Below are 26,055 nucleotides of genomic sequence, written 5' to 3' on the forward strand. Positions count from 1 at the left end.
ACAGCTAAAGCAGCACTCTGGTTCCTTGTTAATCTCACCTCCCGCCGGACTCAAATTTGAAAGTGCTGCTGCAGAAGCAAAGTAAAACAGACTTCTTGAAATAGAAACTGAACCCACTACTCTGCCCTTCGAAGTCTGATGTGGTAGTTCAGTAGAACCATGAGCGTTTAGAATGCATTTTGAAAGCAAACACAGTTTAAAATATATTACACACAATGAGGGAATCATTTTATTAGATTGTGGAAGACAGCAGCATTTACAGTACAAAAAGTTACAAGGGTAGCAGAAAAAGTATTTTTGGTTTAAATACTTAGGATTATACTGGGGAACATGTGAAGGATAGTACCCTTTCTAAAGCTACCTTCTAAACCAGGTTATCAAAATAAGTTTTGAATATTTAGCACAAAGTAAAAAAAGTTACAACAAACATTGTTATAAAATGCTTTAATAAATAGTTTTCTTCTGAAAGTTATTTAAGAACATGTCAAACAAAATGTACTAAACAGAAGATCCTGCAAAACAATTCCTGCGTTCATGTATAAAATAATTGGTTTCAAAAACATTCATGTTTACATTGTTCATTGGCCAGGGTTTATACTTTCAGATAAACATCCGCTCTTCTCACTGGTAAGATAACTAAGCGTATGTAGTGTTATGGTTTTTCCAGTAATTAAAAATAAACGTATAGTTTGCCCAGTTATAGCAATAATAAAGCTTTTAAAAAGTCAAAAACAAAATGCACAAGCCTTCCATTATGAACAACCATTTCTCTTGAGGTACTCCATCTTCTGACTTTGCCAACCTATTTCTTAGAGCGATAGATGAATAAGCACAACAGAAACAAGAATGAGGAAAATATTGTTCCCTTCATTAGGCCTGTATTTAAATGCAAAAAATATGTAATACCACATGTAATTAACATTCACAAAAGAAAAACAATGCCTTGCTATGTTGTACTGTACAGTATATGCACCCTCTAGTGTTCTTGAGATGGGAAGAACTTGGGTAAAATAAACGTTTCTGGACCTATTTACACGTAAAATGATTGTGTTCCAATGTAAATATAAATGACCAACAGATTCCTAACATTGATTGTATTAACTAACATCATCTTCTAATCTGGACATAATACAAAAAAAAAGTTTTATAAACTGCCATAAAACCTCCCTTTCGGCAACATAAATTAAAAGGAATGACATAAAAAAAGACCAAAATATTTTAAGTTATTAAATCAAATATACAGAGTGATTCATTTAATATATACATATTTACAAAAGAAGCATTTTCACAATTACAAAATAAACCATGTCAGTTAGGGAAACAGTTCTCAAAATTTAACTATATTGGTATGGCAGTCTTTGACAGTTGCTATAGAAAAAGTTTAATCTCAAGGCACTTGTCACATGCTTCAATACTGCAATTCTAAAGTAATTAAAACAAAAAATAAAAAGGCCACTTTTAAACCACAGTTGAAAGATCTCTATAATTTTTGTTCCTGTTACAAAGTGTGTAAGGCAAATTTGAAATAAACTTACAGAAGCTACTAACGTAACAAGTGCAGTGAGCTGCCATTAATAGAGATTTGAAGTCAAGAAACAGTTTAAGTTCACACAATTTCCTCAACCAGGAGGTTTTAAAGCCACCATTAAATTAGAGCAAGTAATAAAAAGAAATACATTCTGTAAACAGTGTACAGTCTCTTGTAATAAACTTTACACATATATTGAAAATACAACCTCTCTCCTCTGCCATACAGCGAGTGTATTACAAGTAAACTTTACAAAAATAGCAACTATCAAAGATTACTCTTTTTCATCTGACAGTCATTGAATAATTTATACAAGGCTAAAGAAACAAAATAAACTTTTTTTTTATTTTATTATTATTTTTATTTATTTAAACTTTTTTTTTTGTTTTTTTTTACGCAAAATAAAGAAACTATGAACATTTGACTCCAGATATTTTAGTCCTTGATGCAAAGTGGAGATGTCAATTTCCCCCTCCCCATTAAGTGTAGGCACAGTACGCCTATGTTTTGAATATAGGTTAGCCTCTACCGCCTTCAAAGTTTGATGCATTCACATTTTTTACAGATCTGTTGTCCATTTTGCTTATATGATGGGACCTCTTTATTGGACTGCTCTCTGACATGTCAGATGCCTTTGCTGACAAAGGCATTGTGAGTTTATTTGTGAGGAATTTGTCCATTTCCATGACCTCTCTTTCCTCCTCCTCCTCCTCCTCTTCCTCATACTCTACATACTCCTCCACTGCATCACAAGTTCTTTTTTGAGGAGATATAAAATTTTTGCATTCATAACGAATGTCTTTGTTACTGTAAGGTTTGTCTATAGGATTTCTTATGGGATTTAAAGGTGCCCATTGGTTGTTGGTACTCTCCTCTCTAGGTGGGCGACTTCTCTCTCGCTCTTTTCTTCTCTTTCGAGTCCACCACACACAGATGATTATACAAGTCAGCCATACAATACTAAAAACTACACAGAGTATTGGAACCAGATAATCTAGGGGACAAACCAAAACAGAAAGCCTGGTTATTAAAACTAGTTAGACAATGCTGAGCATCTGCAATAAGAAATATCCATACATATGCTGTAGGTACATCCTCTCAGAATCCTTTTGGAAAGGATGGAATTGCCACAATATATTAAGTTAATTTTCTGCTTGAAACTCTAGTCCTTTTGAGAAATAGGATGGCAGAAAATCAGAGGAGATTTCTGTTCTACTGGACATTGCTACATGAGAGTATAGCAGTGGTATGAAACACTATTAGAACTACATTAATTAGTTGATCTCTGATTGGCTTTCTTCCAGTTACCTTTCAGGAAGTAAAGTTACATATGAACTATGTATTCATGGTTTTTCTCTCTCTCTCTTTACTGCATGGCTTTATATGAACGTATGTACTACTGATGATACAGCTATTTTCTAATAAATGTAACTATCCAAATACTCCTGTATATAGATAACTCAAGTGAGGGTATACAGAGAGTGCTTTAACGGAAACTATATTCTTTTCAAATGTGTCATATGGTTGGTTTCTTTTAAAACTTGCTTGCTTAATACCCTGAACATTGATCATGTGAATTAAAAAAAAAAACATTACATCTAGCACTCTTAGAAGTAAAACTAACAAGCAGAAAAAAGTACAAGTTTTTCATTTGTTCAAAGTTAGTTATTGATATTGGCTGTGACTGCATTCCGTCAGTACAAACATACCTTGTAGTGTGATATGCAAAAAGGTAACAGTCAATCAAAGTAGCAGTTTTTCCTTTCTCCTTTCCCTTTCCAGCAAGCCCCAGTGAGTGCTTCCACAGCTACATGAATACAGAAATATGGCAGAGAACAGGCTATTTTCCCTGCAAATTATGTTTTTAAAATCAACCTCTGGGAGATCATTTGCTTTGGAAATGTATTTTTTGCTAGCTACTTTTACATCCAATGGAGGATAATTTTCTGTTTACTTCTCCAAAGTCAGGAAGGGAAGCAGTATTAGAGGCAAATACAGAAGAGGAAGTTTCAAGAGAATTCAAAAGATGGGATACTTTGTGCTTTTCTTTGAGAGCTGGGGTATTGCTAGGGAATGATCATGCAAGATTCTAGTCCTATTCTATGCCAGCCAATACTATGCAGTCAGACTCCAGTAGCAGGAATACCATGCCGTTAGTTTCCTTAGATAAACTTAAGATCAGGAAGAATTAAGTCATGGAGAACACTCACGACTATGGGGGAGTGTTCTCCAAGATAACTGTTATAGGACCATGGTCCCTAGCTACACCAAGATCTGGAACACACTTCCTTCTTAAACAAATGCCAAAGAGACGGATTTGCATGTTTGTCTTGCCTTTTCGAAGGAAGAAAAAATTTGTTCAGAAGTTTTTTTTTGGACAAGCTATTTTCTTATGTCAAAGCCTCAGTTTCAGTTTATTGTGAATGAGGCAGCCAATGAGGAGGGTTTGCGAATCTGCCCTGCATATCAGAACATCAAATGCAGCTTAGCCATTCAGACTGGAGGGTTGAGTCTACTTGGAATGTAGAGGGCCCATATTATATTTCATCCATTTGGAGAATGACAGACTTCTACAGAGTTTTGCTTCTTTTCCCTGGGTCACAGAGGAAGTAAGTCACTGCTGTGCTGTGAAATTCAATTAGATGGTGGCTGAAGGCAGAATACTTCAAGGAGAGGAGGGCCATTCCCACCAACTTCACTGCCAGGATGAGGATATTAAGCTTGCATTCTCATTCCTCCCTCCGCCCGACCAATGTCGAGTCACCACTTAAGTAGGGGTTTGTGCCCATGGTCACCTGAATACAAGAGGTCTTGGAAGGAGTCCCCATTCAGATAGGTGACTCTGTCCCATGACTAACCACAGGATGGTCTGCCTGCTTAGATTTAAGTGTATGAGAGGTAGATGAAGTGTTTAGCTCAGAATCTCCTATCTCAAAAAGATGTGCCTTATCATCCCATATACCTTATGATTCAGATAGTCATGGACAGAGATATTGGCCTTCAGAGGCAGTTGAGTTAAGAACGGGATACTGTTGCCAAGTTAAGTTTAAAGTAGGCCAAAGACCACGAACAGCAATATTTAATTTGTAGATTCCATGCATGTTCTTAGGAAGAGATGGAGCAATCAGGAGCCAAGCACACTGCACCGACCATTTTAAGGATGGGAGGGAGTATTTGATGAGCCTCCTATAGTTAGACTGGCTTCATCCTCTGGGGCTTTCTAATCTATTGGAGATGTGGGAGACTAAGTGATCCCATTCCTCAAGAATGACTCTCCTGGGAGCAGGAGATGACCGCCTGGGATCAGAGTCTGGATCCAATTCTACCTCCTCTAGAGAATTCCTGTCCAAGAAAGAGATGAAGTATGCAGTTTTTTTTGGGCACCTCAGGACTTAGGGAATACATGAGCAAGAAATTTGAGACATTTTTCAAGGATGGAACGTAACCCCTTCCCCACCCCAGTAGTGAAAGAAAGGAGGTCATACATGTGACTGACCAAGACTGTTGGTAGAAGGACTCCTTGGATGAGACCCTGGAGAAGTTAGGAAGAGACTGGGTATATCTCCTGTCACCGTAAGGCTCCCATTCTGGGATTCCTTGTTAGAGAGGAAAGAGTCCACTAGGGATTTTCCACAACTGCTTCCTATGTGTCTCTTGTGCTGGGAGGGACTGCTGGTGTGAGACACCTAGCGTCTAGATGTTCTGCACCTGCCCTCACATAGGCTTAGGGCTGTATCGCCAAGTGAAGGATCCATGCAGCTGTGCCATATCCCTAGAGGCAGAGAACCATGATACGATCCAAATGAATATGAAGAGCAATGACCGATTGTATCAGGCCAGATGTTAGGAAGCGCGAGTAGCTTTAACTCTTATTGAAGTGACTAGGCATTGAGGATGCTCAGCATCTTGCAAGGCTCCTCATATCATGACATTTTCTGCTCCTGGGATGGAGCCTTTGAAAGTTATAGTATATGTTCCACTGGTGCCCTTTCCCCTGTTTTGTCATCTAGAACAAGCTGGGGGTGGGAGGAGAGACAGACAGAGAGACAGACGGACAATTCAGGGTGCCGTTAAACAACACATTTGTTATGAGGCAGGAAACTGGGATCCTGCTACAAAAATGAAGCAGAGAGAAGGTGACAAAACAGCTTCTTTATGATTGACTGCTATTGCCCTCCTGGCAGGACACAGGAAGAAAGTCATAAAACTGGTAGCGTCAGAGTAGGGAGTATACTTAAAACACTAATGGTTCTTCAACTTACCTGATGACGAATGCCCAACAACTATGGTCTCTACTTTGACTTCAGTAACTGCCAGCATAGCAGTGCTGTTTTGCCGTTTGGTGATTGCATTTACTATTGTATTAGCAGCGTTCTGTATTAGACTGTTATCTTGCTCATCTTGGTGTGGGATAAAAGACTAAGAGGGGAAAAATGACAAAATCATTTTTTATAATAATTCCAGATCGACACTTCTCTATATCAATGATTAATCTTAATTTAAATCAGTCGTACAGATTGATAGTTACACTGGAAGCAGTTTAGCACATCCTAATTTACTATTTCCACAGGGTGGCTGGTTCAGTTTGAAGTATTATGCAAATATTAGGACAATACTATACTCTAAATCGGTCACATGGCAGGAAGACACTGTCTCCTGCTATATGGCAAGTAAAGGCAGCAGACCTCTATATTGCTTACACCACCAAGCCAAACTTCGTCATGGTGTAAAGGGTTTCAAGCTATCTGGATATTAGCTTGCACTAATGACAATCCATTATATTTAAACTTTACAGGTCCCCCTATTTGTATCATAGCTCAGTATGCTCTTTACTGGCACTGGTAAGCAAAGAGAGTCTGATACGGCACCTTCCGGCCGCATGTACAGTGCTTCTACCTAAAAGAAACTTACAAAAAAGATCCTGCCCAAACTCCCTTACAAGGAATCAAATAGTTCAGCAGATTTGAGTCAGTCAATTACCACTTAGCTGATTCATATCCCTGACAGATCGCCCCCCGGCTCCCTCCACTAAGGTTTTCAGTGTTTCCTCTGAGCATCCTGGAGACTGAAGTTCTCTTTACCCATAGTAAACGTACGGCGGTCATGAAAAAAGTTTCTTTACTCTGCTTATGTGCCCCACCAATAACTTTTTGCCCTCAAGGACAGCTTAGTGTCTCTGCTGAGAGAGTCAATAATCATGCCAGGTGATTGTTTTTGTGATTTGGGTCACCGTGCCCTAGTAATTGTACTGAACTTATTTCAAATAGACAACTTAGCATAAACAATAAGATGACAGCAATTTTCTGCCAGTGTGAGAACTGAGTGTTTTAATACAGACCCATGAGGTAATAAACAAAATTATAGTGAAACCTTAATATGGATACTTGTTTCTGTGTTTGAACATGGGAAGAGTAAATAAAAACACATTCAAATCAAACTAACTAGACCAACAATTTTCATGTTTAGTTCAGGAGAACAGTCTAGTACTTACAATAGCAACTTCCACTGCATTCTCTGTGGAGTAGGATAGATCGCACAATACTATCAAAGTCCTGTCCCTAGAAACACTCCGAGTGGCTGGTAAATATCGAATTTCAGAGCAAATGTTTTCAATGGTAGTGCCCTATTAGAAGTAAGATAAATCATCTCTTTTAGTGCAAGTTAAAGATTGTATTTAAAAGGCTACTGGTGTATACAGCTTTATCATCAATTTATTTTACATCGTTATATGAATTCTGGCAAAAACAAGCATGCGACAGATTCTCTGGTCTGCTCTAGCAATATTTGGACAGAACCAGAGCAGTTTGAACAGCATATACTGGTAAGTACTTACCCAGTTTTATATACATGTTTAAAGGAGAAATATTAAAATAAGCCTTATTTAGCCCTCTAAATTACAGTGGGGTTTTTTGCGTGCACTGTGGCTGAATGACATCATCATGGAGCGAAGTTCTCACATTACAGCTACACACATGATAAAAGTTTTGTAAACAGAGGGCAGTATCAGACATTGATAATAAGTATGTTTTATATGCACCTACACAGGATACACACCAGAATCCAGTGTTTCTATACTATTAGACAAGTATAACAATTTTGTTCTCACCTGGGGTACCTTGTCTCTGTTAAAAATTAAAGTAATTCTGGCACAATTATTGTCTAAATATCCAGAACTAGGCGGACACTTGATATTGACAGGTAGAGGCTCTGATGTGCTGCATTCTCCCCAGTTGGTACAAGGTGGTTGAAAACATTTGATATACATTATTTCTTGGCATTCTTGACCAATGGGACACCAATTATTTGCATGATCCTGATGTTTTTGTAATAAACATGGTTTACCCCCACACCACACCTAGAAATTAAAGGAGATGAAAACTTCTGTTAGTTATTGTTGATTAGCTACAATAGTGCATTATAACTAGAATTTACAGGAATTACCAGTAATCCACAGAAAATGGTAATGATGAAACTCGACTTTTATTCTTACTGAAAAAACAGTTATTTCCACACGTCATATGCTGTAGTTTTAACTACTGTATCTCTCTTTAATAGTGTGCTTCAGATTTATACTCATGATAAAAGCTTGGCCATGTTTTCCTAGCGTGACAATGATGATCATACCATCACCACCACAGCCTTACAAGACTTTTCATACAAAGCACTTAAAAAAAAATGCTAAGTATCATTAATCACATTTTTGGGAAAATGAGGCCCAGGGGCCCAAGGTCATCCAGCACACTAGTGGCAGAGCTGCGATTATTATTTGTATTACTATAGCTCCTAGGACAAAGACCCCATTGTGCTAGGCACCGTACAAACACAGAACAAGAGAGCGAGTCCCTGCTCCAGAGAGCTTACAAACTAACCAATGGAAACGGAACACACAGAGAGGGAAGTGGAAGGAAACACAGTGAGACACTTTTGGTCCGTGTGATGGGCAATAGGCTCAGCACACCAGCAGCCTATGCGGTGTCACATCTTTTCTGCGATAGCTACAAAGAGTTCTAAGGAGGAATTCGAAGGAGGACAATAGTTAGTCCTGCAGATATTTTGTAGGCCTCCTCCTAAGCTTGAGGAGTATTCTATCCACTAGGCCAGAGGTTCTCAACCTTTGTCCTTCTGAACTCCCTCCCCCCTAAGAGGCTATAAAAATTCCATGGCCCACCATGCCCCAACTGTTTTCCGGTAGATTAAAAGCTAGGGCTGGCATTAGGGGTTAGCAGGCAGAGCAATTGCCCAGGGCCCTGCGAAGCGAAGTTGCTCAGGGTCCAGCTTCAACCTGGGAGGAAGGGTTCGGGCTTCAGCTTTGGCTCAGGATTCAGCTTTCTGCCCTGGGGCCCCAGAGAGTCTCATGTTGGCCCTGCAATCGGATTTATTTGGGAAGACCTGCCGAAACCTGCCTGTGGCCCCCCAGGCGGCCCCAGACTCCTCGTTGAGAACCGCTGCATTGGGTCATGTTACTTCTTCCTGATAACATCTCAGTCAATCTTAACTTTGGGGTGGGACGAGACACTCAGGTGAATAAGTACCATGCTACCTCACTAACACACTTCAGTCCTCCTTCCTAGGAAGGAAGACTATAGGCACACACAGTTACTGGGAGGTATAGAACACCTCAAGCACAGCTACATTTTAACTGTATACACCTGTAAATGGTGTATCCTAATGTTATACAGATTCTTCTCCTAGGAGCACATATGGTGCCCTTGGAAGTCTAGACTGGATAGTAAGGATGTAGGCAGTCTTGTCATAGCCATGTCAGTCCCGGGACATTAGAGGTAATATCTTTCACTGGACCATCTTCTACTGAGGAGAGAGACACGCTTTCAAGCTTACACAGAGCTCTTCTTTGGGTCAAAGATATTACCTCACCCACCTTGTGTCTCTGGATATTAAGGAAGCATATATTTTATTCCATGATGTATGAAAGAGCCACAAAAACAAGCGGTTTATTTACTGTGATAAATTCCATTTATAGTGCACCTTTGATCACCTCACTTGCACTATAGTCCTAGTGAAAACTAGTGGGTATCATAATGAGCCTCCAAGAAGCTAGTAATCATCATGTTTTTAAAATAGATCAGATCTCAAATTCACATGATAAACTATCTGAAAATGATCTAGAAATCTTAGTTATAATTTCTTTGCCCTTGACGCATGTGTAGCTGGACAAAGAATATAAAGGCAGCTAGCTTTACTGCTGGACCAATCTGCAAAGTGTTTAGCAATCTTAAAAAAAAAAAAAAAAAACACACACTTGGTATTTTTTCCTACAAATTTTGTAGGAGACTATACTGTGGTCTAGTATTACAGATATTATTGGTGCTCATCTGAAATTAGCTGTATAACTCACAAGCAGTGAGCAACATTGGTACTATTTTTCATGGCTCTCCAGCTGAAAAGCCAGTCTGTGTTAGTACCGCAAGTCCAACTGTACAGTCCTGAACACAAGCACTGTATTCTAGTGATAGTCTGAAAGCAGCTCAGAAGTTTAGAGTGTTCGATATAGCACAGTGGAGACACATTAGTGGGCAGATGATGCACTCAAATTGAATTTATCATGCATCTTTACCACTATTACCTTACCTAATATGATACATATATTATAGTATATAGTAGGGGCAATGTACATGGGGAAAGAACACAGAAGGAAGGGGACTAAAGACTAGTAACTTGCACATGAAGAAATCCAGGTACAGAAGTACAGCTAAAAAGAGTATTTCAGAAGAATATTTATACCTTGGTGCAGTCAATATGTCCATCCAAACAGTGGCAGTTGTTACATTCTTGATCCCATCTGCTGCCGTGAGGAAATGACATTCCTTTAAGCCAGCAAGATTTTCCAAAACCAATCACTTACAAAAAAAAAAAAAAAAAAAAATTAAAGTACAGTTAGTCTTTTAAGCACTGAACTGAAAACTAAATAGACCTAAATTAATTTGATTTATCTACAAGAAGAGCGAATAGCATAAACAATAAAAACGGTGTTAGTTATGAAATACTCAGTTGCTTCCTGAGTTAATCTTCTAATAGTTTTTTTTTTTTTTTTTTAAAGTTACCTTCTTGGCATCTAGGGCCAACTCTTCCAGGAGGACAGGTGCATCTGTATCCATTTATTTCATCTATACAGGTGGCACCATATGCACAAGGGGAGGACTGGCATTCATCAATGTCTAAACAAAATCAGCAAGTAAAATAATCAGTGGCAAAGATTCAGCATGTTTCATGATATGCCTAATTACAAGCAATCAAACAGGACAAGATCTGCCATCCTCACTTGGAAGGAATGTTTTGCTGGGGGTCTGTGCAAGGAATAATTTGACTTTTGTGCTACATGCAACAGCTGCTTAGTCTCAGCACGTTGAGCCTTATTAAAACGCATGTCCATTAATGTAGGCATCTGAATTCAAGCACTAAGTAGTAAATTGGCTTGGCTGTGTTTAAAACAAATGGACTGTGTTAGTATAATTTGGCCCATCAAATGATGAAAAGTAACATTTATGAGTCTAGTCTCTTCCCCATACACCCATGTAACTTCTGTTAATGTCAACAGGAGAGGAAAACAAAAGTGGAGCTAATTATCTTACTTTAAAAAGATTTTTAGAATCTCTCTTGCAATCAGAGCAAGAATTTTTGAAAAGAAACTCATACGCCTGGCCATAAAAATCCACCCCTTTAAAAAAAGGGCTAGGAATCAAATGCATATGTAGATGCACAGGGAAGTGTATTTTTTGTAATGCTAAAGAAACTAACAGCTGTTACAACACAACATGTGTAACACAACACATCCTTTAATATCAGGATATACGCAGATACTTAAAGTTGCAAAACCATGAACACTGAGGGAAGGTCTACACTATCGGTTAAGTCCATCTAACTTACAGCGCCCCTCCCTCCCCAAGCGATGGAAGTTGTGTGCTGTCCACACCGGCGCTATGTCAGCGGGAGACGCTCTCCCACCGACATAGTGGATGTTTCTCGCCGAGGTGGAGTAATCATGCCGATAGGAGAGTGCTCTCCTGTCAGCAGAGCGTGTCTGCATCAGATGCGCTACAGCAGCACAGCTGCATCAGTGCAGCTGTAGCGTAGACTTGACTATTGTTGGAAAGGAAAACGCGTACGGTGTCTTCTCAGCATTTCTCCCTTTCCCAAACAAACATTCCAAACGATATTTTAAACTTATAAAACAAATTTATTCCCTAGATTCACCATCATTATATAAGCGAGTGTGGTTTTTAAGTTGTAGTTTGTAACTGGAAGTGAAAGTGGTATGGAACAGCAACATGATAGTTATCAGCATAGCTAATGGAAAATGACAAGTGACAGCGGAAGTACATGTTGTTCTCACTGTCTCTGATGCCCTCCTGGAGGGCCAAGGGAGTTGTTTACCATTCTGTGCTAGATTCTTAGCGAAATCGTACAGTTGGTTGGGGTTTTAGGAGAATATAATAGTACCTAAACCAAGCAAGTAGAGTATGTTACCACTCCTTGTTCCTTTCAAACGGAAAGTTAAGTCTATCAAATCACCATATATATGTTGATCAGCATTCACTCAGTACCACCACTGTCACCCTGAAGAAAGATTTATGGTTCAATTCTCTCACTTACTACAGAGTAAATAAGGAAGAGTGCAAATCAGGAACCCTGTAACCGATACAGCTGTAACCATGCTACTAGAGTATAGCTTTATCCCCCACCCATAACTAGGCCACCCCATAACTTCAGCCTCTGAGCTAATGGACCTGCTCATGCGTTTAGGTACAGATGTCCCAGGTTCAATATCTGCAGAAAATCCAACCAAGGGCATTGTTATAAGTGGGGTGACAGTTGTCAAGGTAACACCGGGCTCCACACTTGACACCCCCTGTTGGATCATCTTGAGAGAGTAAACCCAGGAATTCTGGGCCTAAAGGCATGAATCTCTATTGCTTGAGCTGAAGGACCAGGTGCACAGGTACAGAGACAGTGTCCCTCTTCGTGGCAAGACCACATATAGAAAGAGGCACACTATCAGTGTGGGTTACACAGTATTAACGATTTCGGGTTTTTATTTAAATTAACTACAAAGTTAATGTTTCAATGCAAGGGTCCTATTCTTTTGGTCTTCCATTTCCTCACTTTACAAGCCACACAAAATGCATCATTTAATTTTTACAGTTCTCATGGTCCATATTGAAGGATAGCACTAAAAACTGTCCTTAAGATAAGCTTGTAAATGTGGTGCTACATGTTCCATGTGTTACTCCTTATGTGACTATACTCTGCCCTCATCTTTTTATTTCGGTTAGCTATGAAATTTCCAACCCATTACATCAGCAATAGGAATCCAAAGTTATTACCACAAAGAAGGCATTTGTTATGGTTTAAGCATAAAAATATGCTAAACTGTTCTCTCTCACTACAAAGCTAATGGCAGGAAAAAAAAACCCAAAACAAAACACCTACATAAAATCCAGCAACAGATCTTTTGAGTACAATTTAAGCCAAGTCATTTTAGTTGCATTTATCAAATGAATAAAGGGATTCTGTCCCAGACAAAAAGAGCCCATTATTTACAAGGTGAGGATCAGTGTCTATGAATAATTCAGTTAGCTTCTGCTTCATTATTTGGGGTACAGCTGACCTAAGCTTAATGCATGAAATGTCAAAGGGTCAAGATAACAAAGATTTTGGGTCTTGATGGCATGACCTCTCAGTCCTTCAGCCATACAGGTACTTACTAATTCTGCAGTCAGGACCAGCAAACCCGGGAGCACATTCACATCGAAACCAATTCACACCATCTACACAGATGCCTCCATTGTAACTGTAAAAATAATAAACCTATCATTACAATGAATGCTCTCAGGGTAGATTCACAAGCCTAAAGATAAGCAAAAACCCTAGTTCTTTCACATAACAGTCTGTTCAAATGCAAATTTCTATTGTTCCTATTCATGGTATTTTCTCACTGTTCAACAATATGGAATTAAAAATCCTTGCTAATTCATAATATGAGTCTATTTAATAAACCATATGCATTGTTTTGCTGGTCTCTCTAATTAAACCTTTGTTAATTAAACCTTCTGCTGCTGTTTAAAGGGATGATCTGTTCCCACTAAGAGAAAGGATATCTGGGATACTGTTAGATAAATTATATTGCTTAATAACACATCTGAAAAAACAATATTATAGAAACTGTGGGAAAAAGTATAATTAGGAACATTTATAAAGATATGAACACAACTCAGGAAAAAGACAATGGTTGTGCACAAGATGTAAAATAGAAATTGAAGGTTTTTCTCCCAGTTTGTTTGGAAATGTACAAAATGCAGAATTTGGATCAGAAAATGAGAACTTGCAAGATTTACTGGATGTTTGCTTAACCCAGATGTCTGCATTTTAAAAACTTAGATTTTACATAAAACAAAAAGTTATGGGAGTAGCATTGTTAGTAGCAAAAGGTGTTAGACAATGGACAAAGGAACCTGTATTTTCAGTGTCGAGAGATTGAGTGTATGAATATCCTGCTACTTATCAAAATTTCACTAAGACATTTTAGAAGATTCAGAACCAATATTTGATCTTAAATGGGATATAAATTTCTTGTATATATTATAGTAAGAGCTAAGCAAATAATTTTCAATGAATAACATGGGTGGACTAAAATTTGTGATGGCTACATTCTTCTTTCAGGGAGTATCTTCACATTTTTCATTCAAACTTGATAGCAAATATTTTAATTTTGCTCTTAGTTGAGATTCACTACATAAAATGCTATTTAATACTTCTATTTTTTGACTGGATGAGCTTTCAAAAGTACTTTTGGCATGAATACTAACACAAGACTTGGAAATTAATTCTTATAAATATTTTCACCAGTGAACTCTAAATTGCTCTATTGTTGGCAGAAAGCAAAAACAAAAAGGAGCACAAAAAAGCATATTTTGTTAGAAGTTTCAGCAAGAATGTTTTCTTTATAAGCCCAGGTCTAATTATGTTTAGAGTGCAATTTTGATTCACTGAAGTATGAATATTTTTAAGAGTAACATATAACAATATGTTCAAGTGCTATGAAAATAAAAGAATGAACAGAAGGTTTTTAGTGCTTACCATGGATGGGGGTTGCAGTCATTGGTATCTATAATAGAAGAGTAAATGAATTGTATGAATTTTAAAATATGTAGCATGCCAATTATAATCTGTAAAACTAAATCTATAATAAAACTAAAAACCTAAAGGAAAAAACATAGTAAGCCAAAAGAATTTTTTATTTTCATCTGCAATAAAGGAATTGTAATATGGTATGAATACACTAACTAACTACAAAAAGGGTTGTTTTCAGGTGAAACTCCATAACAGAACAGTAAAATGGTTTAATATTAGCTTTTACATACAATATAAAAGTGACAAATGCTAAAGATTCTATCTGGCCATTTAATTCAGTGACCTTTGAACTCTTGTCTCAGTTGGATAGATCACAACTTCAGAGATTAAAGTGCTGTGGGATAGCAGCTAAACTCAGGAACAGACAGCAAGACTACATCGACAATTATAATGGTATTGGCTATTGCTAATTAAACCAGCCTCTAGTTTCTTAAAGGAGCACTACTCCTTTGACCTTTCATATGCATGTTTGCAATTTAGCCAGTTTTTTTTTAAACTTTATTGCATTTATTTTACAAAACCTTGCAATTATAAGCAAATTCAGAGTTTTTAGGGTTAATACCACCAGTATATTCAACTTTGAACAATCTAATGAAGGCATAATTTCAGAGTTGAAATAAGGTGAAAATGTAGTTCAGATGCAATGTTTTCTTCATGTTATGTCTTGAAGCAGCAGAAATGCAAGCTTTGCCCCACCTAAACAAATCATCCTGTTGGTATGTCACTAAAATAGTGAAATGTTATACTAAAAGGAAAATAAAAGCCAACCATTTTAGCATTCATAACAGGATATATAGTTTAGTCTGCTTTTCCACCTGCTACTAGTTTTACAGACAAATATTCAGAGAGAAAAAAAAAATCTTTGTAAAGTTTTGGAAATAAAAACTTTCAAAGATCATTTCTCATAGGAAATTAAACGTTTATGTTGGCAAAAATTAGATGCAAAACAAACAAGCTCTCTCAGTTCATTAGACAAGCTCTGTCCCCTCTAGCCTGAATGATTCATATATGTTGGCACCTGAACATAACTAAACCAAAGCAGGTTTTTAAACGGCTTTGTACCGGACACTCCTAATATCTTAGTGGAAAAAAAGTGAAGTCTTACTCTGTGTGCATGTACGTCCTTCCCATCCTTCTTTACAGATGCAAGAAAAAGAATCGCCACTGCCAACACACGTTCCCCCATTCATGCAAGGGTTAGGAATACAGCTGCTGTTTTGAGCTTTGATTTAAACAAACAAAACAATTATGTAAACCAGTATCAAAAATCTAGATTTCAAACTTTGAACCTATGAACCAACCAAAATGGGGAATTGCCATACTGGATCAGAGTCCAGGTCCATCTGGTCAGTGGCCAGTACCAGATGATACAAGGGAAGGTTTAGGAACCTAGAAGTAGGTAGATCTAGAATATTATATCCCATCTTAGGTATGATCCTGAACTCTATTAGTCAGAGATTGCCTTAAGCATGAGGTTTAATATACCTTTCACATTTTTGTTATGACTAGCTCTGGATATTCTTGTTATCCATATAAGTGTCCAATCCAAAAGTCTTGCTAGTTGCTTGGCCTCATACTCTTCCCTGTGTCAACATCTAAGGACACAGTGTGGTAAATATGAATGCCAAGCTGTGATTTAAAATTCTATAACTTAAACATGAGTACGATATATACGAAATGGAACCAGAGCCCAACGGAATGACTAAAACTGTGCTGTCTTCATCCAATTTTTCATCTCACATTCCTACTGGAAGTTTAGTACTCATGAAAACAGCTCTTTAGATACGGAGACTGACATCTTCCATTTGTTCACATCATAGGTACCAAAAACAAAGAAACAAAACGAAAACCCAGCCCCACACAAAACACCCAACGCAGCAATGCAAGCTTTCCCACATTGCTCCCAATGAACTTCTACCACGCTTCTCCATGCCCTTTCCATCTTTTCCTGGAAATCTTAGTAGTTAGGAGTCTTCGTGCTAATTGTAATACATATTTTTTATTATATGGACATTCTACTGAATACTGGATAGAAGTGACAAAATTCATATTCAGGGTCTACATGAAATGAAAAGTATTAAAAGCATATGGTCACTGGGTTGGACTTGAACTAGCCCCTCCCAATTACCAAACACTTGAGAGCTATCTAGAATCCTCTCTGGCTCAGCCCATTTTGGACTGTACCACACATCAGAGAGTAAAGTTAAAAGCTTACCAATGTTGCAAGTGCTCCCTTTCCATTCTGGAGGACATGAACATCTAAAAGTGTCTCCATCATCATAACATGTTCCTCCATTGCTACAGGTATTGGCATCACACTGATATTCACCTAGGAGCCACAACAAAACAAGAACTAAGCAGCACATCAAGAGTGAATGGAAGTTAACCAAGATATTAAACATTTTCTGTGACAGACATTGCAGAGGATGTTTGGATGTAGTTTGATTTCTATTTTTTAGAACAAACTCTATATTTCAAAGTAATACCATTAAGAAAGTGCACAGTTCCATTTGCTCTGGTATTGTAATGAAATCAAGCAAATGTCAGTTGTTGTCTTTTTCTTGCACTGTTGATTCAACAGCCTAACATGTTGCACAAGAGGGTTTTTTTTTTTTTTGTTTTTTAAAAGGTTCAGTTTTGGACTGGGAAGGAGATTATGAATATGGACTTTGATTCCTCCACAGGTGCTGTCTCAAATCCATTTCAGAAAACTGGTAGTTTCCCCCTCCACAGGAGAAAGAATACAAGTATGCGCACAAAAGATGAATATGAACAAAGTAAACACTTACGTGAATGGCAAGTTTTGCCTTTCCAACCATTTTTACATTCACAATAGAAGTCATTCACCAAGTCAATACATCTGCCTCCATTGTGACACGGATTAGGGGAACAGTCGTTAAAATCTATTAAAAAAAATTCAAAATGCTCAACAAAATGCAGTGGACTAGGATAGAGGAGTTTCGGTTTTTAAAAGTTAGGTACCGTATATTGTCTTTTGTAAAGAGATAAAATGTCTCCAGACAGAGATAAGAACGGGTCAGAATTGCAAAGAAAGCTTCAGAGCTTGGCACAAACAGCAGCAAAAAGATGACATGAGAATCAAGAGTTTAAGACTGAAAACCATGAATTAAAGAGGCCTTAGATGTTTACATTTTCCTTTAAGAATATTTCAGATTCAAAACAATTTTGGGGAAGGTGCTATACTGACCAATCTGGAGACCGATCTTTTACTACCCATAGAACAGGTACTGCACAGGCACCGTTAGAGCAAGATTCCTCACACGGGGCTTGATCTGAAGCCCACTGAAATCAGTGGGAAAAATTCCAACAGGCTTCATGGGGCTCTGGATCAGGCCCATGCTGCCCTACCAATGGGCCTCAACCCAGGCCTCTAAGTGGTGTTCAGTATTTGTTAATTTAAACACTTGGCCCCTCTGATAAACTTTTTGGATGAGATAAAATCAACTGGCACCATCAATACTACCTGGGAGTTTTAGAACAGGAAGAGAAGAATGCTTTTTTCTGTTGAACAGGAGCAAATTTTTGTAGGCAGAACAATTATCTAAGATGGAATTTAGCCAAGACACCACGTTAACATGTCTTGCAAAAGGACCAAAGGGTTAAAGGCCCTTGTTTCACATCTCATCTGAAAGATGGCACCTGCAATACCCTAGTAAGCCCCTAAATCCAAGGTTTAGAAATGCTATTCTAATTCAGAGGGAAGAGAGATCTACTAAAATACAAACTCCTTTCTCCTTTGCAGTAAGCCATCCAAGTACTGATCAAATATTACGCTCTTCGCGTTCATCAGTCCAAAGTGGTAGGAACATAAGCCCTACTCATTCAAGAGGGGAAGTTTTTCCCTCATGGAAAAAGATCCAGATAGGATATAACTTGGTAACAATTGATAATACATTCTAAAATCTAGGTTATATTTAAGTTAGTTCTTTCCTTCCAAACTCAAATTACATCAAATCGTTATGGTTATACTTTTTAAAAATATGCTAGTTCAATTTTTGCTATATATTTAATCTACAGTATTAGATGACTCAGTGGGTTCTCATTAGTGGTGTGGATGGCAAACCTCTGAAGCAGAAGTCCTTGGGGGGAAAAAAACAAAAAAAAACAAACAAAAAAACCCCTGCTCTGGGGCAGTTACTCAGGATACTCCAGTACATCAATTACAAGTAACTATCCTAGACAGCCTCTGGCTGGCATATTTTGGTTTGTACTCTAATAGTACTTCTGGACGCATCAGTAGGAGGATTTATGATCCTATTTTAGAGTTTAATTGAAGAAAACATGAACATCTCTGCAATGCAGACTGTTTGAGCTATTCCATTCTTCCAACCTCTAGCACTTAAGATTTAGTTGTGGTCCAAGTCTGGGCATTAATCTAGATTTCCATCATACCACCATAAAAGACTGATTCATATCACAGGTTTGTTTGATTTTTACTACACCTGGACTATCAGATTGCTTTTGGTATGGTGACAACTGTGTTGCAAGAATATTCTAAGGACCAGCATATGGTTTCCTCTAACTATTTAGAAAGTGTTAGTTAACAGGATGAAGAGTGATAATTACTGAAAGCTTTTATCAAAAAGCACATTATTGCAAAATCAGGTTACATTCACATTTAAATAACTGATCCCCTTAGAAGCTGCATTCTTCTGCACACAGTCATTTGGCAAGTGGAATAGGAAATGCCATGGTTCTATAGAATAGTCAGAGAAACTCAATTTCAACATTATTAACTGCAGACTAAATGCCTCAAAAAATACGTTAAAGCTGGAAATTTTTAGTTGTACCCACTTGTGTCACACAATTCTCCTTCCCAGCCACTTAGGCAGAAACACCTAAATGAATCTACTTCATCAATGCAAGTCCCGCCATTCTTGCAAGGTTTTCCAAGACAGTCATTGATATCTAAAGAGAAAGTCAACACAGGGTTATAATTGGGACTATTTTAATCAGTGCATTAAATGCAGAAGACAGTTTCAGGTTTGTGTTAAACATTTTAAAGAGCTAGGTCCAACAGAGTGTGTGCCAGATTGACAGCTCTGGAACTTATGTGCTCCATTCGTCTACATACAAATGGCGCACTTGCACACACACACACACACACACACACACACACACACACACACTTGCACTTTTCAAAAATTGTTAATGGTTCTAATCATAGTTTCACTGTTGATTCTGGGAATTTCCTTCCATCTGGCAAATACTCTAAGTCACGGTACCAAAAATGCTAACAGTGCACAGCAGGCTCTCTTACGCTGCCTCACCAACATGCCTCAAAACCTGTTCCAAGAAAGTTCAAACGCTACGTCTAATGAATCCATAGCTTCCTGTGAAGGGATTGCCCATGAGGGTGCCATTTGTAATGAAGACACCCATTCCCTAAAATCTGGATTAAAACCACAACTCGTTTTACAGAGAAAACTAAAATAGTATCATAATGACTTTCAGTCATTACCAAGAGGACGTGGGTTTGAACAAGTGACCTAGAAGTGAAGCACTCTGTAGAACATTAATTGTCCATTTTTAAAAGAAAATTTCAAAGCAATGTTCCTCTAATGATTAAAAAAAAAAAATCTAAGCCTTCAAGCTCTTTAAAAAGACAGACAAATGGGACAGACTTCCACTTACTTTCATGGCAGTACGTTCCAGTAAAACCCCTCTCACAGGCACAAGTAAAATTCCCTCCTGGCTGACTAATGCACCGTCCATGAGGCCCGCAAACATTAGATGAAATGAAACGGATACCTTCCTGCGTAGCATTTGTGAATACTTCTATTGTACAGCTGTCTATTACTAAGAATAAAAAGGTAAATCAGTTATTCTTAACAGCATTAGCTATATATAGAAAAGATTGTGCCAACCAAGAACTGTGGCTTTTTTAATCTTAGAGTAGTGAACACATTGTTCATATCTTATTGGAAGACATTTTATGCACATTCTAAGATTATAATATTAAGAGAAAGTTATCTTGCACCACCCTGCAAGTAATACACAAGATTACAAGCATATTTCCTATTCCCCCAGCCATCATGTACTTGACATGGTCTAACTTCTGCTGGTGACAGACACTTTTGAGCCACACACAGCTCTTCTACAGCTGTGTGGCTTGAAAGCTTGTCTCTCTCACCAACAGCAGCTGGCCCAATGAAAGATATTATCTCACCAACCTTGTTCTCTCTAATAATCTGGAACTGACACTGCTACAGCTACACTGCATACATAGTCTAACTATAGCACTTCAACAAGAGACACTACTCCCTGCCACCCTATAATCCTCTGCATTTTTCCTCCCATTGTGTTCTACACGACTGCCCAAGTAATGAATTCCTGGGGGACAGCACATACCTTTGCAAGAACTGTTCTTGCAGTGGTCCTTGAGGTGAGAACAATTCTTTCCATCGTAGTCATCAGAGCAGGCACAGTAATAATCTCCTCCTAGATCATAGCATTTAGCCCCATTCTGGCAAGGGTTAGGTTCACAGAAATCAATATCCATCTGTAATAAAGGGAATCTGCTATCAGGAACTATTTCCCAGCACAGTAAGCAGCATTATCAATGTTGCCATAGACACAGATGAAGTATTTTAATCAGGAAATTAATATTAAACACAATGTTTATAAGTTGTCTATATCACATGCCATTCTACAGCTTGGATACAGGCTGCAAGTTACTTTAGTCAAGTCCACTGCAAAGCAGTTCTGTTACTACTATAAAGGATCATTTTGAAGATTCAACAAGGACTTGTTTGTAATAGTTTAGTTTTGTCAACAAGCTGAATGTGCAAAAAAAGGGTACAAAATGATGCATAACTAAAATACTAAATTTAAACTCAAGAAATGTCATATGTGATTGCTACCCTTTACTATTTCTCTGTGTATGCTCTCTAATACTCAATACGATAACCATGAATGTGCATATTTAAGAAAGGTGGTTTAAAAGATCTCTTAAATCCTGTCCGTTACTACCATTAGGATGAAAATCGAAACTCAGACAAAAAACTCTCAGCATGTAAACCTTTACACAGACACATCCTTTTAAGGAAGTGATTCATCTTAATATACAGTCGTCTTATGTCTGCTACATTTGCTTAAAACAGCCCTTGCATGTCAGTGAAAGCAAAAGTACCCTATACCATGGTACCTTTCCTACCAACTGCTATTCTCAAGGGCCTGTTTTACTTTAGGAAAAGCTAAGTCCTGTCCTGTTTTAGTGTTCTCCTGAAGAAAAAGGGGAAAAAAAAAAAAAAAAGAGGAGGAGCTGTATTAGCTTCACTGCAGAGTTTTCATTATTTGCATGTAATTCTGACAACTTTATAGAGAGTCTGAAAAAACTGTCTGTAGCCAAAAAAAAATAATAAAAAAGTAAACAAACTTAAAGGCTCAAATATCGTAGACGTGTTTCAATTCAATGCAACATGTGCAACTGAAATTAGAGAGTTTTCAGCAAGCTATTTTGCTCTATTCTTTTAGAGAGCATTTCAAAATGCTGTAGTCTGTAGAGCAGACTACAAAAAGCATTTAGATTCTGAGAAAGATATTCTCAGATCTTGTTCTATCAGAAGTTTCCATTTGTTTCCTTCCATTAGAGTAAATTTCCCTTTCTCAATTCAAGTTCAGTAGCTGCTACTTCAGCATCTGGAATCAGCAGTAGAGATTTCCTGCAACACTCATGGCAGTCAGCCAACTCCCTCTATTATTCATCAGGTTGGATAAACTTATACATTGTACTAGAAACCATGCAAAAGGAATAGCATTCAAATGATCAGACCATGCAGAAATAGCATCTGAGCTGTGAGTTAACGGATCAGTTTAAGAACTGGTCCACAGCTATTACTGGCAACTCATTTTAAAATTTTAAATAAGAAAAGACAGGGTATTGGTACTGTAAAGTAGTTGTATTTCAAGCAGAGGAATTACTTTTGCAATATTTTATTAAATTGAAGAACAGAGATCCTCCATGAAAAAAATCTGGCGCAACCCTATCCCTAAATTTTAATCTACCCTCACTGGTGGATGTTGCTCTTCTACAGTTGCATCAATGCTTGTGTGACTGCTCAGAAATTCTCATGACTGAAAATAAAAACTAGATACTGGATGTTAAGGGGAAGAATTCTAGGTTTTGTTTAGAAAGGGTTGAGTGTCCTCCCCACAAAAACAAATCTTCAGCATCATGAGCGGTTTTAATTCTTACTCATGCTTTTGTATGCAAGTTCTAAACCCTGCTGCAAGCATCATCTCCACACACTTCTGGTGCAATATCAGGTTTAAGATCCAGATTCTGCACTCTACTCAGGACTGGTGAGGCCTCAGCAGGACTACTGTATTCAATTCTGGGTGCCACACCTTAGGAAAGATGTTGACAAATCAGAGAGTCCAGAGCAGAGCAACGAAAATGATAAACGGCTTAGAAAACCGTTCTATGAAGTAAGTTTATTTAAATAAATAAATAAATAAATAAATAAAAAGTGGGCATGTTTAGTCTTGAGAAAAGAAGACTGAGGTGGGGACTGGAAAATATTTGAAGACTATGTTATGGGTTGTTATAAAGAAGCTGGTGATCAACTATTCTCCAAGTCCACTGAAGGTAAGACAAGAAGTAAGGGACTTAATCTACAGCAGGGGAGATTTAGGTTAGGTAGCAGAAAAACTTTCTAACTATAAGGATAGTCAAGCTCTGGAATAGGCCTCCAATGAATGTTGTGGAACCCCCATGATTGGTGCTTTTAAAAAAAAAAATGCTGACAAACACCTGTCAGGGATGATCGAGGTTTACTTGGGTCCTGCCTCAGTGCAGGGGGCTGGATTTGATGACCTCCAGCTCTACATTTCTATAATTCTATGAAACAAACACCTACCCACATGCTTATCTTTAAGCACATAGTCCCAGTGAAGTCAAAAGGACTACTCACAAGTAAGTTTAAGAACAGGCTTAAGTGTCTGCAGGATCAGGTTTAAATACATATGTTTTAGTATATCAAAAGAGCAGGAGGTATTCAAAAAGAAATTCAGAGCAAAATTGTTAGACTTGTTTTAAGATTCATTATTTCTTAAACACTTAGAAAGATTCACCAATACATGTGCTTACAACGCTTTACAGTTATATGCATTAGGCTGTAGCTTTAAATATTACAGCCACTATACCACTCACTAAATTTGCTTATTCACACAGAGTATCAAGTAACAGCTGCATTAATCTGTAATGCTCTGGCCTTGGGCTGCTCTAATTTAAACTTGAGATACGTTTCTTTCCAGAACTCAATCCATCAAAGCTATTACAGCAGTTTCAACATCACTCTCACCTCACAGAAAGCTCCTGCAAAGCCCTGCTGACATAGACAACGGAATCCATTGACCAGGTCCTCACAGCGTCCTCCATTTTGACATGGATTGCTTGCACATTCATTTATTTCTATCTCACAGTTTTTCCCTTGATAACCATGAGGGCATAAGCAATGGTAACCATTCACTTCATCCTACATAGAGGGGGAGGAAAGGGCAAGATTGGAAAGAAATGTTTATTGTAAAGTACGGTGTACCTCAGATTTTCAAGATTGAGCTTGAATACTGTATTTACAAACAGCAGCAGCAGACAGATAGATTTTGGCTCCATTAAAAGATATAAATCAAACTCATGAATTAAGCAATACACAAGCAGTTTGTCTCTCCTCCTGCTTCTTATTGAACTAATCTGTAGATACACATATTGCATACAAGTGCTAATTAATATGAATTCTGATTTTAAGATTTTAAAGATGAGCACCTTTTCCCTTACAAAAGTTAATGTGATTAATATATTTTACAAAAAAAAAAATTACCTTACAAGTCCCTCCATGTTCACATTGTCCATGACAGTCATTAATATCTATTGAAAAAAAATATACAAAGACATTAAGGTTTACAGCAGAAGTTGGACCCCTTGAAGTGTAAGGTCCAGAATATAATTTTAAAAAGTCAGTACTAATTATTTTGAGGGAAGGATTTTGACAGGATTCTGAGGGGTAAATAGGTTTAATTTTTGACTGCCTTAAAACTCATTCATGTTTAAATCAGAATACAAACTAAAGTATCATATCAATTACGTTAATTATTTGATACAACATTCTTCTAAGGTAGAACAGAAAGATTGTATTTTAAACTATATCACCCAGTATATGCAAAAAGAAGAACAGGAGTACTTGTGGCACCTTAGAGACTAACAAATTTATTAGAGCATAAGCTTTCGTGGACTACAGCCCACTTCTTCGGATGCATCCGAAGAAGTGGGCTGTAGTCCACGAAAGCTTATGCTCTAATAAATTTGTTAGTCTCTAAGGTGCCACAAGTACTCCTGTTCTTCTTTTTGCGGATACAGACTAACACGGCTGCTACTCTGGAACCCAGTATATGGTGTGTTTGTATGTTTACAGTTTTAGTCCAATTCCACAGCGGAAATCAAACGCTTTAGATCCAATAAATGCTTTATATCAATAAATAAAGCATTTCTATAGACTTCAATATGCACTCCGTTTACTTTGCCAAAAGTTAGGAAAGCTACAGAGACATTTTGAAACAGCATAAAAGTTCTTTTCCCTTCAGTCACTTAGAACTATGCTACCATTATGTGTGATGCTCTTTAAAAAAGAACCAAGTTATCCTGGGGTCGATATATGTACACAAACTAAAAGAAGAAATACTAACTGATATGACAATTTACTCCTTTCCATCCTGGAATGCAGTCACAGTAATATCCACCAATGAGATTTTTGCAAGAGTAAGCATTAAGACAGGGTTTCCCCTCACACTCATTAGCATCTGTGAAACAAGATAAAAGAAAGAAGAGAATAAAGAACAAACCCAGAAACAGATTCCCTTTGCACCAAGCAAAGCCTCCATGCAATCCAAGCACCAGTTACAAGGAACAGTAGAATTTTACTTATGTATGCCAAGAAAATAGTCTTTATATTGTAGCTTTTCAATGCAAATTCATTTACATTCTTTTACATGCCAAGTAAAAGAAACATCTTCCCCTTAGACAAATCTCACAGATAGTGTTAGTTATGGAAGTGAGAGAAGGCTTTTCCCTGAGTAAATTACTGTCACGCTAATTATAAAATCAGCCATTGCCACCATTAAGAAGGAGCTACCATCACCACTATTGTATTTTGAATCAGAAAAGTTAACAGGCATCCTCGAATATCTGTTACAATTGTATGTAGGTCTGGGCTTAGATGCTTATAGGAACTAGTGTTTGCTTTTCATGTCCAGTTTTGCTACCAAACCTATTAAGCAGGAACCAAGACATCAAGAGTAAATGACCCATATCTTACAAGTTCACTGAAATATCTATCCTGACATAATAGAGCTGAATACAA

General features: G+C 37.7%; 1 protein-coding gene across 3 annotated transcripts in view; it reads right to left on the bottom strand.

Annotated features, from left to right (window-relative positions):
* Positions 1-206: 206 nt before the first annotated feature.
* Positions 207-26,055, bottom strand: part of JAG2 (jagged canonical Notch ligand 2) — a 94,541-nt gene continuing 68,692 nt past the window's right edge. For 2 of the 3 annotated variants that reach the window (XM_008168216.4, XM_065593748.1), the window contains 17 exons: positions 25,382-25,495; positions 24,520-24,566; positions 24,004-24,177; positions 21,050-21,200; positions 20,333-20,497; positions 19,493-19,606; positions 17,467-17,580; positions 16,893-17,006; positions 15,783-15,899; positions 14,624-14,651; positions 13,252-13,337; positions 10,591-10,704; positions 10,271-10,386; positions 7,635-7,883; positions 7,020-7,151; positions 5,791-5,947; positions 207-2,522 (listed from right to left, as the gene is read on the bottom strand). In XM_008168216.4, the coding sequence (XP_008166438.4) occupies positions 2,047-2,522; positions 5,791-5,947; positions 7,020-7,151; positions 7,635-7,883; positions 10,271-10,386; positions 10,591-10,704; positions 13,252-13,337; positions 14,624-14,651; positions 15,783-15,899; positions 16,893-17,006; positions 17,467-17,580; positions 19,493-19,606; positions 20,333-20,497; positions 21,050-21,200; positions 24,004-24,177; positions 24,520-24,566; positions 25,382-25,495 (2,468 nt within the window). In that variant the 3' untranslated portion in view covers positions 207-2,046. The remainder of the gene's footprint in view (positions 2,523-5,790; positions 5,948-7,019; positions 7,152-7,634; positions 7,884-10,270; positions 10,387-10,590; positions 10,705-13,251; positions 13,338-14,623; positions 14,652-15,782; positions 15,900-16,892; positions 17,007-17,466; positions 17,581-19,492; positions 19,607-20,332; positions 20,498-21,049; positions 21,201-24,003; positions 24,178-24,519; positions 24,567-25,381; positions 25,496-26,055) is intronic. The other variant, XM_065593747.1, reaches the window with a different exon arrangement.

Source organism: Chrysemys picta, chromosome 4 (genome assembly GCF_011386835.1).
Source record: "Chrysemys picta bellii isolate R12L10 chromosome 4, ASM1138683v2, whole genome shotgun sequence".
In the NCBI taxonomy this organism is placed as follows: domain Eukaryota; kingdom Metazoa; phylum Chordata; order Testudines; family Emydidae; genus Chrysemys; species Chrysemys picta.